The sequence below is a fragment of the Brachyistius frenatus genome, unplaced genomic scaffold, assembly GCF_029030835.1.
Source record: "Brachyistius frenatus isolate BFR_SWC_R1_liver_20210118 unplaced genomic scaffold, ASM2903083v1 Contig_47, whole genome shotgun sequence".
Taxonomy (NCBI): Eukaryota; Metazoa; Chordata; class Actinopteri; family Embiotocidae; genus Brachyistius; species Brachyistius frenatus.
In genome coordinates, this window is record NW_027210646.1 from 2,868,392 (window position 1) to 2,886,811 (window position 18,420).

General features: G+C 42.0%; 1 protein-coding gene across 6 annotated transcripts in view; it reads right to left on the minus strand.

Moving 5' to 3' along the window:
• stau2 (staufen double-stranded RNA binding protein 2) overlaps positions 1 to 18,420 on the minus strand; it is an 85,357-nt gene that overhangs the window by 11,325 nt on the left and 55,612 nt on the right. For 4 of the 6 annotated variants that reach the window (XM_069703707.1, XM_069703703.1, XM_069703704.1 and 1 more), the window contains one exon: positions 15,571 to 15,684. The exons of the other annotated variants lie outside the window; for them this stretch is intronic. In XM_069703707.1, coding sequence (XP_069559808.1) covers positions 15,571 to 15,684 — 114 coding nt within the window. The remainder of the gene's footprint in view (positions 1 to 15,570; positions 15,685 to 18,420) is intronic. 6 annotated transcript variants of the gene reach the window in all.

The following is an 18,420-nucleotide window of genomic DNA, read 5'->3' on the forward strand; positions in this document are numbered from 1 at the left end:
TTCTGCACACACCCCAGTCATGTGTGCGTGCTTCCACATGATGGGGATCAGAATTCCTGCAGTGGATAGTGTTTTCTTTTGTGTGTCTCCCAGGCATGATATGAACACTGAAGGCTGGCTGAGTTAAGTTAGCGGGTAACGGCTGTGGGGCTCCCCAGGGGAGCAAGCCTTCGCTGACATGGGAAGCCATAAATAAGGGCCCGGGGCGCAGCGCCATGTCATGCGTCATTTGGGCCGGAGAGGCCTGCTTCATCCCCTCCCACCACTGAGCTGCTGAGCATGGCACCTCCTAGGGCGTAATACAAAACATATGGGCAGAGGGCGAGGGGCAGAAGCACCTCAGCATACCAAACTTCTGCCTTGTCAGCAAAGCATCTCGGAGGATAAGCAGATACAGACGGCCTCTATGATAACACAGCCCTGCTTTGCCATAACATAACTTGGTTGAGAAACCTAATCACTGGCCTTGGTTATTTTTAACGTGATAAGCACATTGAAGTATGTTTTAAATGTTTATTAGTATGTTTGTCAGCAAATAAGACTCTTCTCATGATACATGGTTAGGTGTTATCCAACCACTTCATGAATGACACAATATCACAGTTTTAAACATACATTATGACTTTAAAAGTGCATATTAACAGTTAATAGTTTTAATTCTCCTTGACAATGATTTGTGGGCTTCATTTCTATAAACAGATAATACATTATTTATTTGGTAACATACTATAAAATAAAGTCATTATATGAAACAGACTTCATGAACGTAGAAAAAAAAAATGTTCAGGACATTAAAATCAAATGTGGGCCCAGGTTAAAATGAAGTGTTACATTTTACCGTCTTAGGAAAATTCACCGGTGAGATGTATTGTCTCTGCTGTATCAGTACTTTGCCTTCACACCATAAAGCAAATCTAAAACAAGAGTGTCTGAACACTGGCAATGAAGATGAAACATTCACTGACCAAGAAGAGAAAGTATTGCACTTTAATTTCCCATCAAGAACGCAGACAATGACACACTTTCATTGAGAAAGAAGTCTACCATGCACGGGAAGTTACACTATGTTTATCTACACTCAATATTTTCCAACTTGTTCCAAAATTCCAGATGAATCAGAGACTAAGTACAGCTTGAGATGAGATCTCGAGCATGAGGAATGCATTAGTGATGGGACTACCGCCTCTACAGATATCCCGTATGAAGAGAAGAACAGCCTCAAGGCTAGTGATTCACCAACATGACCACTAACTAAGTTCAAATTTACCCAAAAAGTAGGGCCCTTGATTTTTCATTTCCCCCCCAAATAGGCAGACACAACCTGGGTGATGAGACAGAGTCTGGGTGGAGTACTCTTTTATGACTCATCCGAGGAACTTAAAGTATTTCATTCACGATGGATGCTACACGCTTGTATAAATGACAAACAAAAAGTGTTGCTTCATCAACATTGCTCTGTCTACACGTCATACAAAGGGATGAAGATTCTTCCAAAATTTTGCGAAGTTGAGGAGGTCATCAAATTTCATCAAGTTTCACTCCCTGGGGTAACAGTGAAGTCATGGTGGAAGATTTGGAGAACAGCATCTCACTGTCCTCTGTGGATAGTGTCCATTTCCACCAGGTTTCCCCAGTGACTCCAAAGCAGTGTTACGTCACCCCATCTCCACCTGCAAAGATCCACCTTTCTATGCCACAGGGAGAAGCTTCTATAATCCCGAGCAATTGGACTCAAATTGCCCCGGGGGAGGTACAAAAAGCGGTGGGAAGAAAAGCCAGCCTTCAGGCACTCGCTCTCTTATCTGCAGAGAGATAGTGATCGGCCCCAAGGGGCGTCCCATTTCTCTCTTTTCTGCTCGCTAATCTCCCTTTTCCTTCCATTTTTCTCAAAGATTGACCATGTGATCCTTTAAAAACTGCTTTTTTCCTGCCCATTTTCATGGTGCTGAATTCAGAATGACAAACTCACGCTGTTTGCCTGGTGATGAAATGCAACAGCCTAGTTAAATTGGGCAGCGGTACAAGCAGTGGTTGGGTGGAGATGCAAATGTGATGACTGTGGTTGTTGTTACACAACCAAAGGAAAAAACCCTTTTCTAAACGCAGCATGGAAGCACGGTCAGCTCACACCAGCGGTCCGATCCACTTAATCGCTTCCCCCATTTGCATAGATAATAACATTAGTAAAGATACTGCAGTGGACCAAATCAATCTCTAATGAGGATGTCAAAGAGTACTGCAGGCTGTTACCAGCCCGCCCGTTTAAATTGCAATCCAATTATTTCTTCATTGTTGGGTAAGTGAGGAAAGCTAAAATAATGTTGTAACAAAAGTGGTCCGGATGAGTCATCAGAGCAGCAACTTCACTTTACATAAGTTGGAAAACGTCCGACTCCAACATCATGACAACAGCTGCTAATCGTCTGGAGCTCAGGATTTCAGCGGGAGTTAAGAAAAAAAACAAGCGTTTGAGGGTGAGACAGAGAGAGTTTGTCAGGTGTAATCTGTGAGCTGTGGGTCGAGGGGGGCTGTTTGACAAGCTGATAATCACTTAATTTGAATCCTTCGGCCCCCTTTAGACCAATCAAAAAGGGGTGTCAAGATTTACAGGAGAGAGAGTTACAGGTGTGGAAAGGCAGAAAAGAAAAACTTGGGAGTGTCATAAATGAAAGGGTTAAGATAAAGGGTAGGAAAGAGAGGCGAGGCCTACGGTGACAGCCACCAGCTGCATGCAATAATACCCAACCCTCCATCATGAGCCTTTTATATTTCTATGTCAGAGAAAGCAGCGTGTATGAGAGTGGATGTCTCGTGGACAAGGACATCCGGTAACAAGAGAATACACACAGTCAGACAGCGTTTTACACCTCCTTCCTCTTGTCTCTTTCCTCTTTGTAGCTCCCTCAGCTCCTTTTTGCGTTTTAATCACCTAGTACACACAAGGGACATGCCTGTAAAACCTGTTGCGGTGTTTTATAATTTGCAATGGATCCCCACAAAGCCTGTGGGTGTTTCTCATTACCCAGCATGCTCACTGGGCTCATAAGACATGGACAGACATTTCATTTTACACAGAAATCCCAAGAAATACGGAGCGAGCTCGCAACTCACTGTGTGACGGGAGCGATTGAGACCCGCCATGCCTCAGCCACCGAAGTGTTATGAAAACCTTACGATGTTCCTATAGCAACTGGCAGTGTGTATTTCAGAGACAGATTATGGATAAGGCATGTTTACTGAAAACAAGAAGAAATTCCAGTATGCTTATATCAAGAGGCAGGCCTTGTTGGTTAAAGCTCCTCCAACCAGGCTACTTGAGGTAGGTTGAGGGGCCACGCTAACTAGCCAAAGATGAAACATGATGGGGATAAAACGCAAGGAATGCACACTGAAAACACATGTCTTTTAAAATGTTAGCATAATCCCATTACCAAATTCGCTTAAAGCCGGCAGGCCTGTCACAAAGTGTTCATAAACAACAGGAACCAATCTGTACAGGAACAAAGTCATGTTATGGATTCCGTCTGCAAACACCAACGTGAGCCAAGGCCAGACACAGAGAGGCTGACGTGATGAGCAAACATAGATTGACACAGGCATGGTGGGCCTCACATGCAGAGTAAAAGCAGCATGACATGATCTTCTCTGAAGGGAAGGCTCGCAAAGGGAATTAAATAAATTCTGTATGGCACGATTTCAGCTTGAGAGGCTATGTACAGTGTGTGATAGACACACACGCACAGATACTTAGAGTGTGTATATATGTTTATTCATCATAAGAGAAAAAAATAATCAAATCAAATCAAATCATAATGAAATTATTGCAAAGTTGTGATTTCCTCAGACTTTAGTAGCGTTGATGAGGCTACATTAATCATTTATAAGAAGCGGTTCTGTCAAGCACGTCCATGTGTGGTCGTTTTTTCTGCAGCAGCACAATACGAGCATAATCCACTATTTGTCAGTGATGATGTGATTTAATCCACTAAAGGAAAGTGAGTATTTAATTATCTGTCGGCAGGTTTTTACGAGCAACCTCACACATTTTTACAGCATGGCAAACAGTCAGTAAACACCAGGCCAGGCGCTGTGCTTTAACATGTGATCAAGACACAGCTAATTAGATAGCGGACAGTAAAACAGTGAGGAGAATCGTAAAAGAGGGGAGCGGAGACAGGTCTGAGCGAAGGATCAGGTACTACCAACAGACGTTTGAGTCAGGACACAGCAGGCCACTGACAAATGATGGAGGTAGAGTTTCTCATTTCTGCTGCCTTCTCTGTGGTGAAAATGTAAATAACAGACTTTGTAAAGTAAAAAAAGAAAAGACCCCCTCACCCACAAGCCCCCCCGTGTCCACCATCCATCCATCCCTCTAATTCTTCTGCTCCTACTCCTATGCAGTGGTTGGACCCATGAAACAGGGGTCAAGGTACTAATGGAGGACCTTGTGGCCTTGTGTGCCTCTGGAAACACCCCCTCCCACCTCCCACCACCACCACCTCCACCTCCATCACTCCCCGCTCTCTTATAAATCAAGAAGGCTTCATTGAGAGTGGCAGAGTCCTCTGATGTCCCAGCCATGTCTCATTTCAAAGTCTTTCTGAAGGCTCACACGGTTCCACGTTTACTCACCGGGCACAAGGGAGAAGTGTGTGCAGCAGTCAGTGAGACTCAAAGAGAGAAAGAAAGAGAACGAGTTTGTGTTCAGACAGAAGCAGAGGGACATTAGGAACAGAGAGGACGTCTCTGAGGAAAGGGGGGGCCTCTAAAACAAATGTTTACTTAGTAACTATGCTGCATTAAACCTCTTATTTAAAAGCATCTCCAATAAATCACACCGTTTGGGGAGTCATTACTGCATCACTCAAAAATGATGTGTATGTGTGTGCATGTGTAAATGTAATGCAGCTGAAATGCTTCCCTCTACTGCACTTGCACAGCTTACAATGCTTCCACATCAGTGCAATCAAAACATAATTTCCTCTCTTCACGGTAACCTGAGGTGTACGTTCTGTAGAAGTATAAGAGATCATGAGATAATGACAGTCTGCGGTTTCCTTTAGTGGAGGCATTTATAACAAAGCCAGATGAGTTACATAGGGAGTTAAAATGACAGTTTTCCTGGATACAAAATTTTTTGCTCCATATATATATATCTATATATAGATATATATATATATATAGATATATATATATATATGTATATATATTCTTCTGAATGACGCAGAGGGCATCTTATCAAAACCAGTGACACATAAATAAACTCGAGGCATATAAAGTGAAACGAAAACAATTACAACTCCATGTCATCAATAAAGTTTGAAACAAGTCAAAAGGTAGTGCAGGGGGATTATCAGGAATCCTTCAAGGGAATGTAAAGGGGAGACGACCCCCAAAACGATGTATTATGTTATACCAATAGTTTTTTGGGGGGGATAAGAGATTTATGGTTGAGAAAATCAGCACTATCCATCTCACATAAATCTCATCTTTGTAGCTGGAGCGAGCGGTTAGTTTAGCTTTGCGCAAAGACGGGAAAACTATTTTTTTGTCTGGAAGCTGTATTTGAGCAAAACAGTGGATACTCGATAAGTCACCAGTATGAAACACTCCATGTGAACAAAACGTATAGTTTTTGCCTTTTGTTTGATTTTTAACAAAGAAACAAACTTTTTATAACTTGTTAATTTGCAAGGTTTAGAGTTGATGGCAGGATAATGATAACCAAAGTTCAGTATGAAATACTTTTTTGGGGGTCACATTTTGTTTGTCATTAATTTAAAAAAATAATAATTCAGGTGTCAAATTGGGCAATAATTACAACTGATTTAAGTATAAAACTGACCTGAAGTACACATTCATAATTAAATCAACTATCAAATCCAGTAGTGAAATTTCAGTTATAGATCAACATGAAGGGATGGATGCTGCCTTTCTCTCTTTTTTCACAGTTCTTGTTTGGGCCATAAAGCCAATCAAACTTTGTAGTTTGAGTATACACATTGTATGAGATCATTAAAAAATGCACAGTGTCTGCCCAGAGTTAAACGCTGATCCTTTAAACGTGCTATAACCGACAGACAACAACCGGCGCACGGAAAATACTGAACAAATGCACCTACCGTTACAACCGTTACACACCTACTAAATGTGTTGCCCGTTTCCAATCTCTGTTCTGGGTCAAGCTAACTGGCTGCTGGCTGCAGGCTACAGCTGGACTTTTGTTCTGTCTAAACTGCGTGTTAAATAATGAGATAGTGTCACAAACCTCCTCCTCACACGCCGTTCAGACAATGAATAGGGTGTGTCTGTGTCACCCATTATCTGTAACTTTCCAAAATTACAATGCAGTATAATTTGCTGTATCACCGGATCATATTCAGAATAAATACTTGCTAACTTGTTGCAAACCTCTGAGACTGTGATAACGGTCATAATGAACAGGACACAGCAGGCCTGTCTGTTGCTAAGACATACAAAATGAGAGGTGATCTCCCTTAAGAAAAAAAGAAGTGCACCTCCTGTTTCACTCGCCACCGCAATTTCTTCCTCTCACATTTACGTAGTGACAGTGTGGTCGGCTTAATCTGTCCGTATCTCCTTTAAATGCAAAGGGTTGGGCTGCATTTGCATATAAAACAGAGCACAAGCTGTCACTTGTGACTTTATTTACAGAGGAGATTTAAAAGATCATGAAGATACTGTTATGAGGCAGGCAGACACACACACACACACACACACACACACACACACACACACACACACACACACACACACACACACACACACACACACACACACACACACACACACACACACACACACACACACAAAATGTTAACTTAAACTGCAGGGGTATGTGGCACCTCAGTCGTAACTGGTGTTAACCCCCGATGTGACTGTTGTTTTGAGTGTTAAATGTCTGCTGTTTGAGGCCTGAGAATGCGTTAACATCCAGATGAGACGGAGGTGGATGTGGTGGTGGGGTTCAGACAGACAGAAAAACATTCCCCAGTCGCTACGCTCATCGCCATAACTCAGTACACAGCCAGAGAGCACTGATCCTTACATGGGACATTAACGATCCGGCTCCCACCACTGCATGGGCAGTTACCTGCTGCTGAATGGTTCGGGTCATTTAGGGCCCCGATTCATTACTGCCATAATAGAATCTCATCCTGGCAGTAAAAGGAGTTAAAACAAATCACTTGTAGTAATTCTGTATCAGGCAAATCAGGCAGGAGAAGCCTCGTCTTGTACGGCTACGGACCTGTCAGCAAAACCTGAATAATAGCCTGTAATTTTAGTAGGACGTCCCGTAAGCACACTATGTACGACGGAAATCAAAAACAAACTTTTGCAAACAAACAGCATCCAAGCATCTGAGAGATCATATTTCCTCATGTCAGGAACAAAAGAGCATAATTACAACCTACAATACAGGTCATTGTGTAGTGTGTACTCGCCCACGTGTACGTGTGCTTGTTCTAATGCGAGGTAAACATATATGCCTGCAATTACTGTCAGCATGTGATTTCTTTTGGAGCACTCCTGGGATGATTAACTCTCATAAGTTTCTCAAGACGTGTGTCACATATCAAGTATTTTTTTTTTAAAAATTTTAAATGCAGAGGTTTTCTTTGCAGAGTTGCACAATAGAAGTTTGATATGTTGTGCAACTCTCCAAGAGTGGAACAAGACTGACAGCATCAGTGTTGGTTTGTAGCACTGTTTTATCTGTGATGTAAGAAACTGGCCTGGGAAGCAGGAGATTGGGGCACATTTATACACTTCACCAACACAACTGTGTGTCAAATAGATTATTTCCAAAGGGGCTCAAATAGAAGGAATATTCATCTCTGCTGACTTTGGCATCTTTGAAAGGAAGCCTGAGCCCCTAAAAGGATCATCTTAAATTTACTCTACAGCAGTGTAATATACAATATTGAGAACAATGAAACGCAACAAGAGGCAGTAAAACGCTTTGCATAATGCCGATTATGAAACGAAGCAGAAATGCCGACCTTTACAGAGTGAAAACCTAATTGTGTTGGTGTTAGAAAAGGTGTTTCTCCACAGGTCACACATCTCACACATTGTCACTGCGAGAGAGCTGAGCAGAGGAAAATGATTAAATACGTAGCGCTTATCTTGGGGACCTTTTCAGCGAGGCGAACTATCACTCAGTATCAAATGACATTAAGTTAATGAGCTGAAGACGCTACAAAGAGCGGTAGGTAGCGATCTCGCAGCCATGGCCTGCTCATGCCTCCCACAGAGGTGATGAGTGAGGACAGTTGTCAATGGTTTACAGACCTTTATCTACACCAAATTTGTGTGTGTGGGAAATCACACGCAGAGCCTAACGGCACTGAAGGCTACAAGGCCACTGCCAAAACATCTTGCTGCTTTTAGCATGGATGTGATAATGAATCTAGCACCTTTGGTTGCCCTAAAGCAATCACACTGGTCTGGGAGAACAATATATTTATATACACATAAATCTAGATATGAATTATACCTAAAAATAATTCCCGTCATCACTTCTATTCACTTCCTTAAAACTGGTTATTTGCACAAAATACCAATTGTGATATTGCTTAAAAAATGTGATTCACTTTTGACATTAGTTGTGGACATGAATGTTTTAGCTCTCAAAGTGTATAAACTCAGCTTTCACAGACACTAAAAGAATTGAATGTAAACTGGCAGATACGGTAACACTATCTGTGAGAGAAATTGCACTAATGCTCACCATATATTTGAGTGTCTGACAATTTTACACATCTCTGACATCTATAAAGGGTCAAGTTACGTCTTCTACTTCACAAACACATTCCAACAGCCTGAAACGCAGATGAAGGCATTTCTTTTTTGTTTTCATAAGGGCTGAATGGAGTTATCATCTGGTTAGCTAGCACTTGAGGCTAGATTATATAAAGGATGTTTAATCATCATATATAGGTTATTTGTAATGAGTCTCTGTTGAAGCCAAGATGTTAACTGAAGTCCATGCTTCAGATATGTTTCTATAAACCTATTTCTAATGCACAGATTCTTTATACCAAACCCAGCTGCTTTGATATGTAATATTAGAAGGTTCGCTTTACCTGAATTATGAAAAGAAAAAAAAAGATAAAAAAAACAACTTTCTTTCAAGAAAGTTCTGTGGATTATCCTTAATAATGCTTTTCTTATAAGAGAGGCTGGGTATCTTTACAAGATAACTTAGTTGGTTTGAGCAACACAGACAAACTTCATTCTCAGTCAGTATATTGAGGGGGAAAATCAAAGAGGTGGAGATATGAAAATTTTAGCAAATACAATCTAAATTATCTGGATGGCTAGTTATTGTACAACTAAAGTGATGTAAAAATATCATGTAATATATATAATATATAAACCAGTTTAGTTTAAAAAGCAAACAAACAGCTGATGCTTACAGCTTTTCTAAAATCAAAATCTTATGTTTTCTTTATTTTGTAACATTGCAGATTGTGTATTCTCAGGTTTCTGACTAGTGATCGGACACGACAGACACGATAGACTTGGAGCTTTGTGATCACTTTTGGACACTGCCTATATGATTGTTTATATAGACTGAATGACATTTCCATGAAGTGTACTATGTCATCAATAATTTAATCAACAACAGATATAATCATTAGGGACAGCCCTAATGTTTAGAAGAAAAATTAGTTTTATCATTTCCATCTTCAACAACACACACGTCAACTTCTTTGAGTTTGTTACCTTTCTTTTATATTATGTTGAAGTAAAAAAGACTGGATGTGTGTGTGTGTGTGTGTTCAGTTACACACCATGTCAGCCCTTAAAAGACATGCTAATGTTCCAAGGGGCCACTTGGAACTATCAACACGTCCCCTAATGGGCAAGTTCATGTTTATTCTCTCCCCGGTGCTCACTGCTTCCTCTGGCGCGCAAAGAAATAAGACAGTCACTTTTATCTCCCATTTTCTCATTCCTTGTCCTCATCAATCTTTTGCATGCCCACGTAGTCAATTTCTCCCCACTTCTCCTCCACTCTTCTCCAGCCACCCTGCTCCCTCTCCCTATTCGTTTACCCCCTCTCTTTTCTCCTCCATCATTCTTTCACTGCTCCTCTCCTCTCCCGTCACACTCTAATCTCCTGGTCTGAAAGGTGTTTCCTGAGGAGGGCATGTGGGAAGACAGGCGGGAGTGATGGATCGCCCTGTGGATGCTTCACTTTGTCCCCTCTCCAGGGCGGGAACAGGGTGGTGATGGGTAAGGGAAGCAGCAGGGGTTGGGTAGGTATGAAAGTGGGACTGCAGTTTATGAGCTCCTTAGAAAGGTGATGTTATTGGGACGGAGGAGTTTCTACCTCAGGAACTTTCCCTGATTACTAAAAACCTTTTGAGGAACTTAGCTTATGTACTGGAAAGAATTGTGTGAATGAAGTTTCAGGGAGATTTCATCAAGGCGGCAAACATTTTCCCCAAACTATTTCATATTTGTTCTATGACAACATGGAGGTCGAGAAGAAATCCTATGATAGATGCACCGATGACAAAGTCCAGGCCTTCGAGATGGCAGTCTGTAATGACTACTCCACGTCATGTTCTGTAAACAGTACTTGCATTTCTATTCGAGGAGCTGTTAGACCGGCTCAGCTCATAGAAGCAACATATGAATGCTCCTGCAGGCCAGATTTTTGGATCATTACACTCAGCTGTGACTTGATATCGGCCAAATATTTATCACGTCTTTTCAAGCTTTTGGCATGTTCTGGTTTGGCCCAAATTTTTGTGTCAGCATGATGTCTGGCGGAAAGAATTGTAAGAAAAACACCCAACTGAATGAGATTTTTCAATTACATACACGCAGCTGTCAATTAGCTCCTCCACATACAGATCATGCAACCATGCAGATCTTTACAAAGCCTTAGTTCATAAGCTTCTAATGTTGCCTTCATAAAACTGGTATCCTTATGTAACTGTGTGATGTTTCCACAAAATAGTGTCACATCAGTATAGATAGACAGATAGTTACTTCATTAATCCCCAAGGGGAATTTTTTTGTATGTTGAAACAATACCAGCAGACGGTAAACAATGTAGTCAGGAAGGCTCAACATTTACTCAAAAACTTTAAGAGATGCAGATTAAATCCTGCTACCAGGTTTTCTCCACTGTCAGTGATTTAGGATGCGTCCAGGTGCTATGTTTTGTTTCACAACACTGGCACATAAAGAGGAGACAGACACGACAGATAAGGAGGGAGACGAAGCTGTCCGACAGATGCCTGCCTGGTGGGGTAACACTCCAACAGGACCCCCTGAGAGGAGCCCAGCCTGGGGAAATGTCTGCGCCCCAGTTGGGAAGGAAGACTTCAAACATGAGGCTTGTACAACCTCCGCCCCTCTGCAGCTCCCTCTCCTGCTGTTCAACCGAGCTCCGTGGGGGATCTCTGAAGACCATGCCAGCAGTGACCATGCAGTGCATCAGTTATCCTCTATCTGCCAGTATGCTTCCCTACCGTCACACCTTAAACCAACATGGTTCCAATAAGTGCAAGCCACTACCAGCTGTTAAATAAGCAGGAGTGAGCGAGACTGCCTCCGAGTACACTGAGGAATCAATCAAAGTGTACGGCATCCTTGTCACCTACTCCATGTCCTCTTGTGGCAAACATTAATCCAGGAATGTGTGCAACAAGTAAATAAATGCACTCCTCACCACCAATCCTCATTATAGACTCACTAGGCCGAGTTCCTTCATTCTTTGTTTTAACATCGAAATTCTGCTGGCAGCACAAATCCACATACCAGGACGAGGTCAGATGCCCAATTAATTTCAGCGCAACTGTCTAATATTTAAGTGCTGAAGGGAGGTTTGTGTAACCTGAGAGCATGGTTATCTGTATTTGTTTCTGAATCTGGTCTAAGATAATAGAAGCGGTGAAGGGAGCAAACGTGACCAAATGGTGTTTTGGTAAGGTAGCATTGGCCTTGTGGAAAGCTTTTTCAACAGGGGACTCATAGTACTACCTCAGTAAGTAAAGTCTGTTCAGAGACAGAACCTGGAACTCCATGGCACAATTTACAAGAAATAAATTTTTAAAAAGTGTCCCTCATTACCTGAAAGAATGTCTACAACACATTTTAATCCTGATACACTATGGTCAACATGTCAAATCAAATCAGCCAAAAAGCGCTCTTGCTGCAGGAAACCCAAGCAGCTCACAGCTGACAATCTGCAAGACAGGGCCCCTGGGACCCAGGCTGGCTCAGCTGAGGACATTACTGCACGCAAAGCACACACACACACACACAAATACACGCAGACACACAAGAGTCTGGTGGTGGCAGACAACAGTCACCCTGTCATCTTCGATTGCGGGCCACTCATGTTGGACCAGCGACACCTCACACACAGCTCAGTGGGCCTCGGCCCCCCTGGTGTCCCACTGCCGCCACAGAGGGACTGCCAGAGAGTTACTTCAGCTCTGCAGAACAAACACAGAAATCAGTCTGTCTAAAAAGCATGTAGTCCCGTCGAAAAATGTCTAAATATATCTCAGAGCCATGGCTTGTGACTTGGCCTCGAAACAGACAAATCAGTTGTATGAGAGGGGATTTAACTGAGAAAAATGGATATGACCTTCAGAGCATTTCAGTAGACAGCAAGGCTGGAAGTCTGTGGTCATGGAGTAACTTCTTGTCGTAAAAAAATCAAGTGCCCATCAAACAAGAGGTCACTTTAAAATAAACTTGCAGCTGGATATGGGAACTGAGAACATACAACATACTTTACCATGTACACAAACCTTAAAAATATTGTATTCACAAATATTAATGTGAATTAAGGAGCTAATTAAATATACTCCGAATTAAGGCTGAGGCTATCAACAAAAATCAGTTCGATCCAAAATAGAGAACATTTTTGGTTCCAGGCTAGTTTCAGCTAGCGTAGCAGCTAAAGGGCTTACATGTGTTTGGCAGATGGTACCGAGTCGATGGCATGAGGTACAAATGTATATACAGGCCCGAGAGGAATGTCTTCACAAGGCCAAGCGTTATCACAGCGGCCCTGAGCGCTCGGCAGCTTTAGAAAACACGTGCGACTAGACAAAACACAAGCAAAATAAAATAACATGTTCAATTTGAGATGAGCAGCATTCAGAAATTCACTGCAAAGTCAGACAATGCAACCCTTTACACTGACATCCTACAATTACACAAAGCGACAACTGAAGGGCTTCAGAAGACACTTGAAAGGGCCGAACAAGTTTGGACACGCTTGGTTTTGGTGGCTGGTGTTTGATTGGATCCGTGGTTGTGACATTGTGAGAGGGTTAAGGTTAGGTGTAAATGATTTGAGTTGCTAGAGCGCTACATATGTTTTGTAGCAACAAATATACTTCAGTCTTTAACAGCTCAATAATTTCTTAAATATAAATCAATAAACCATTATTTTGAAACTAGCCAGGTGTTACTGAGAACTTCACACTCAAACAATTGAACAGATTTATGGGTAACTGGCACAACCCATCCGGGTGCAGATAAAGAAACAGAAGCTCACTTGTGTGGAAGAGACAATTGCTCTTTTAGTTTTAAACCAAAACAACCTTTTAGCATTATTTGCAGTCAGTTTGTATACAACTATTACACAGTTTATTTTTGCCGTATTCTACTGTGACATCATGAACTGATCAGATATCTTTTTACTATTATTCCAAAAACAGACACAAGTTTGTTCTTTCCTCAAGTCGCTGTGTTACAGTCAGAAGATAATTTAGTTGATAACACAATTTTTTTTATACCAAACAATTTTTTTTTGTAATTCTACAGCAACACCATCTGACCTCCGTTCACAGCTATTCCCTTTTACTTTCAGTTGAAAACTTATTACAGTGTTCAAATAAAGCCTGAAATACCAAAAATTCACAATCAAACCATGAAATCTAGTGACTACTGTCTATTCTATGTTTATGCTTGCAAAATCATTCATAGCTGCAGTTTATAACCTGCATATCTTTCCTTCATACATCATGGGCAGAGAGGTGTGGAGAGGATTTCCTTTGGCTGCTGATCTTTATCGGCTGCTCTGGTCTACCTGACATAATCCTCTGGGAGAGCACAGATAACACTGCAGGAAATTCCCAGAGAGATGTGTAATGAAACTCACTGGAGTCCCCACACGTTACTGTGTTAGTTGTGTGTGTGCTGCAATGGAGACAGGCTCCAGGAAAAGGTTTTATCAGTTCTTAGTGAAGAGATGCCCTGTTCCATCTCATCAGATTTACAATGTCTAATTGCACAGATTAGATTGCAAAGTGAGTGTTTGTGTGAGTGGGTGCCAAGGCCAACATGTGGCATAGGAAACACATGGAACTCCTCTGAGCTATTAATTGGCGACTCAAAAACATAACAGATCGGCCTGAATTGTACAAGAGCTTCACCAGCAGATGAGGGAACCTATCACACTGACTGACAGGTAACTCTAAGGGCCTCATCAGGACATCAATAGCAAGTCTGCATCTCCGTCACTGTCCGTGCACCATCATCATAGCGGCAACCAAATGTGTGACGCCTTCACGACTGTTCAAGTGTTGGGGTTTGAGGGGCTGCTGAGGGTGACCCCTTATTGTTAGGTGCTCCCTTTGTGGTCATACTCCTCACTGTACTGAGAAGAGGAAAAGAAAGGCCTCGTCTAACAGTCGGTCATGCCCCAGTGCTCCTGGTAACAACAGGTCCCAAGGACGCAGACCTGCCTGGCCTATATTGGCTTGGCTCTCAGTTAGCGGTGGCGACACTAACCCCCTGTCAGCTGTCCCATTCGGGGCTGAGCTGGCCCTTTATTAAAGCTTTGAAGACTGATGAACAAAGGGGCGTCCTATGTTTAGATGATAGAATGTAAGCAACTGGTTTTCTGCTTGGGCAACACAAGACAAAGAGCCTCCTTCTGAATACAGGGAGTACGCGAGAGAGAGAGTGAGTGAGAAAACTGGAGAGGGAGGGAGAGAGAATAAGGGGTCCGCCACAAGTTGTGGAGATGCTCAGATTTCTGGATGGGTTTAACATTGATGGATCTAAAATCATTGTGAACTGGCGGGCATGTGTGGGAGGAACAGAGGGCTGTCAGCGAGAAATGCAATGATTGATTTTTAATGCAGGTGGTTCTGATGCCCTGGTGATTAATAAGAAAGCCTCAGAGCTAAGGATTCCCTGTTAATTAGAGGACGAGACCCCTGTCAGAGTCTCCTCACCATATGCCCTATATACTACACTGTATACAGCATGCTACACTTCACTGCACCGGGATAAGCAGAACCTTAAGTGTAAAACCTGACTGATGTTATTTGCCAATAATGTATTGTCGCAGACCATCTGGTATGTACTGTATGCTGGCAACTAAAAATAACTTGATAATTAAATAATTTGATGAAATTTTTTTTGCTAACCGTCCTTTGCATTAGGTTAACTGATAAGTAAAAACTCATTATGGCATGAGTTTTGAGAGTATTCGTATACGTTTGCACCGTACTATATATATATATATATATATATACACACACACACACATACCTGGTCATGGCTGGCTTGGAGGGTGCTCCCGGTGCCATGGAAAGTCATTTGCACAGGGGAGAGGGTCAGGTAGGTCACAAAATCCTTACCACTCTGTGCATCACTGTACTGTACCTGGAGGGGAGGAGGTAGACAAAGGGAGTTACCTCACACATAAGTATAGCAAAAAATCCATTCAAGGCTCGAAACACAAGAGAACTGACGCATCCTAAGTTTTCAGTGGGATACACGCTTGTGTTTTTGGAAGTGGTTGGCTTGAGAGTAAATCTTGCATGTCTAATTGCCACCACAGAGCATTTGTGGACAATTATCCCACACCATACAGAGATGGCAATGGAGGGGAATGAATGTAAGGGTGTGTACGTGTGGTTTTCAGAGTGGGGGGACATCCGAGGGGGTAGTGATCACATCACTGGCGACCCCTCATCATTTAGAGGTTAACTTTGCAGGCATTCCTAAATGCTGTGCAATCAGGACTGTTATGACATGATGCTCCTCCGGGACAGTCTGCTCCTGAGATGCAGGGCTTTTTGGTAATACTGCCTGCCTGTCTACCCTACTTCTAGCTGGCTCTCGCTGGCCGCACGCATGTGTATCTGCATGCGTTTTTATCAGTGCACGTGTGCATGCGTTTACCTGGCCTACTTATGCCCAATACAGCTGCAGACATCTTAATAAATAGCACAAATAACTATGAGAACTGAAAAAAAAAGGGGGAATATCTGACTGAGAGACGAAACGATGAGGGTGGACATTTCTTATTCAATGTGGCTTTGTACTTAAACAAGCAAAGAAAAAAGTAACCTAGCAGGTATGGAAAATTATACAAGCTTCAAGCTTGTGCAGTACAAATGGAGTGCAGATAAATCAGGATTAATAAAGGACTATTTCTACATTTGTGAGCCATAAGAGGTGGAATTTGTTACAACCATAATTAATACCATAATCATGATGTATGAAGCTATTTTACAATTAACAGGTAATTTCTATAATGCCTAATATTGTAGAAAGATGCGTTGAAAACATTTTGATGTCAGTATTTGTCAAACGTATATACAATGTGCTTGTTGGTTTGTCGCTGTATATTTTTGTTGGCCGAGAAGTTTTAGGCTATTACCTTGTTTTAATCAACATAAAATGTGTGCGATGAAACAGAAGTCTGTGTGTGTACTTTCCTTTGTAACTTTCTCCGCTGGATCAAAGTTTCATCTTATCTACCTCGTAATGTAGTAGCTATACATGCTGAGCTAGTATGTATGCACATGTACGCACACCCAAGCGGCCGTATACGATCTGTGACTGAAAGATTCCAGAGTGAGGTGTAGGTGTGTGTGTGTGTGTGTGTGTGTGTGTGTGTGTGTGTGTGTGCGCGCGTGCGAGTCACGATCAGCCAGCCAAACACATGGAAGTCTGCCTATAAAGACACAGTCCCATAATAACACACACAAACACACAGAGATCTGAATACGTGCCCATGGAGATATGAATTGTCATGTGATGTTACGTATGGTACACACGTACATACTGCCGTGTGTGTGTGTGTGTGTGTGTGTGTGTGTACACACCTGCTGATGAGGAGATGGGCCCATAGTGATAAATTGTGGAATGCTAGCTGTTATGTGTATGAATGATGAATGTAGTAAAGTGAGCCATGGAAAAAGCTTTCCCTGACAAGTTAATCTCTAATAAATTCTCCAGACTACAACATTAAGGAGAGAAAAAAAGAGAGCAAGAACGGTGAAAAAAAGAGAGCGGGTAGTTTTTTAAGAGGAAGAATATAAGAGTTTGGTAACAATAAACCTAAGGCAGAAAGTTGGGGAAACGAGTGAATGAGCTAAAAACACAGCTTCTTCCATAATCTTTAGAGTTCAAGCTGTGTGTGAATAAGTTTGGACTGTGTGTTTATACTTTATGAGTCTTTGTGAACTTTGTGTGCGTGTGTAAATGTCCCATATGCTGGTTCATTTAGGCAGTATGAAGGCCCGTGGCTGGGCGCCTGTGATGTATGCTGTAATCATGCTGTCTGATCAGCGGGCACTCGGCTCGGTTCATCTGTTGCGAGCTGTCGGGTCTCCAGCTGAGGGTGAGGCCCTTTAATGGTGCTGGAGGAAATAGGTGCGCTCTTAAAGCCTCTCACTGTAAAGAGATATAGGCTTGGATATATCAAATTACCAATAATTTCCAACTTCTCCCATTATACACTCACACGTGTGTGTGCGTGTGTTTAGTTAATGGAAACTACCAATTACAAAGTGTGTTGACTTTGAGGGGCCAGAGATCAGGAGGTCCCTTACACAAGATACTGCTTGTTTAACCAAATAACAGTGCAAGTTTCTTTGTTTGTGATCAAATTAATTATCAAATGAACTGAACTATGACATCAAAATCTTCACATCACACATTAAGTAATTAACACTTTACCTCAAGTGTCGGCGCAATGTGCTTAACTCCATTTTATAGAATAAAGAAACTGTTAAACCTATTACAATCCTTCTGCTGAATAATTGTTTTTTGTTCTTTTTTTTTTATATCTGCTGATGCATTCTGTTCATTATTTGTCACAACCATTTATCTGTAAAGCTACTTGAGGCAAAGGGCTTCCTTTCTCAATTTCCTCCAGAGAAGACTGGAATAACTTAATGACCACTGGATGGATTGCCAGGAAATTTGGTCCATCCATTCATGGTTCCCAGACAAGGAGTTCCGATGGATTTGGTGATTCCCTCCTCAAGACTCTTAGTCGTGGTCCGGGGGTCAAGCGCGTGACTTATTTCTTTTCTTTTTCCTCATCCTTTTAGAGCTGCTGAGTTGGATCTGGAAACATTGCAGCTGTAAGCCTGCAACCCACTG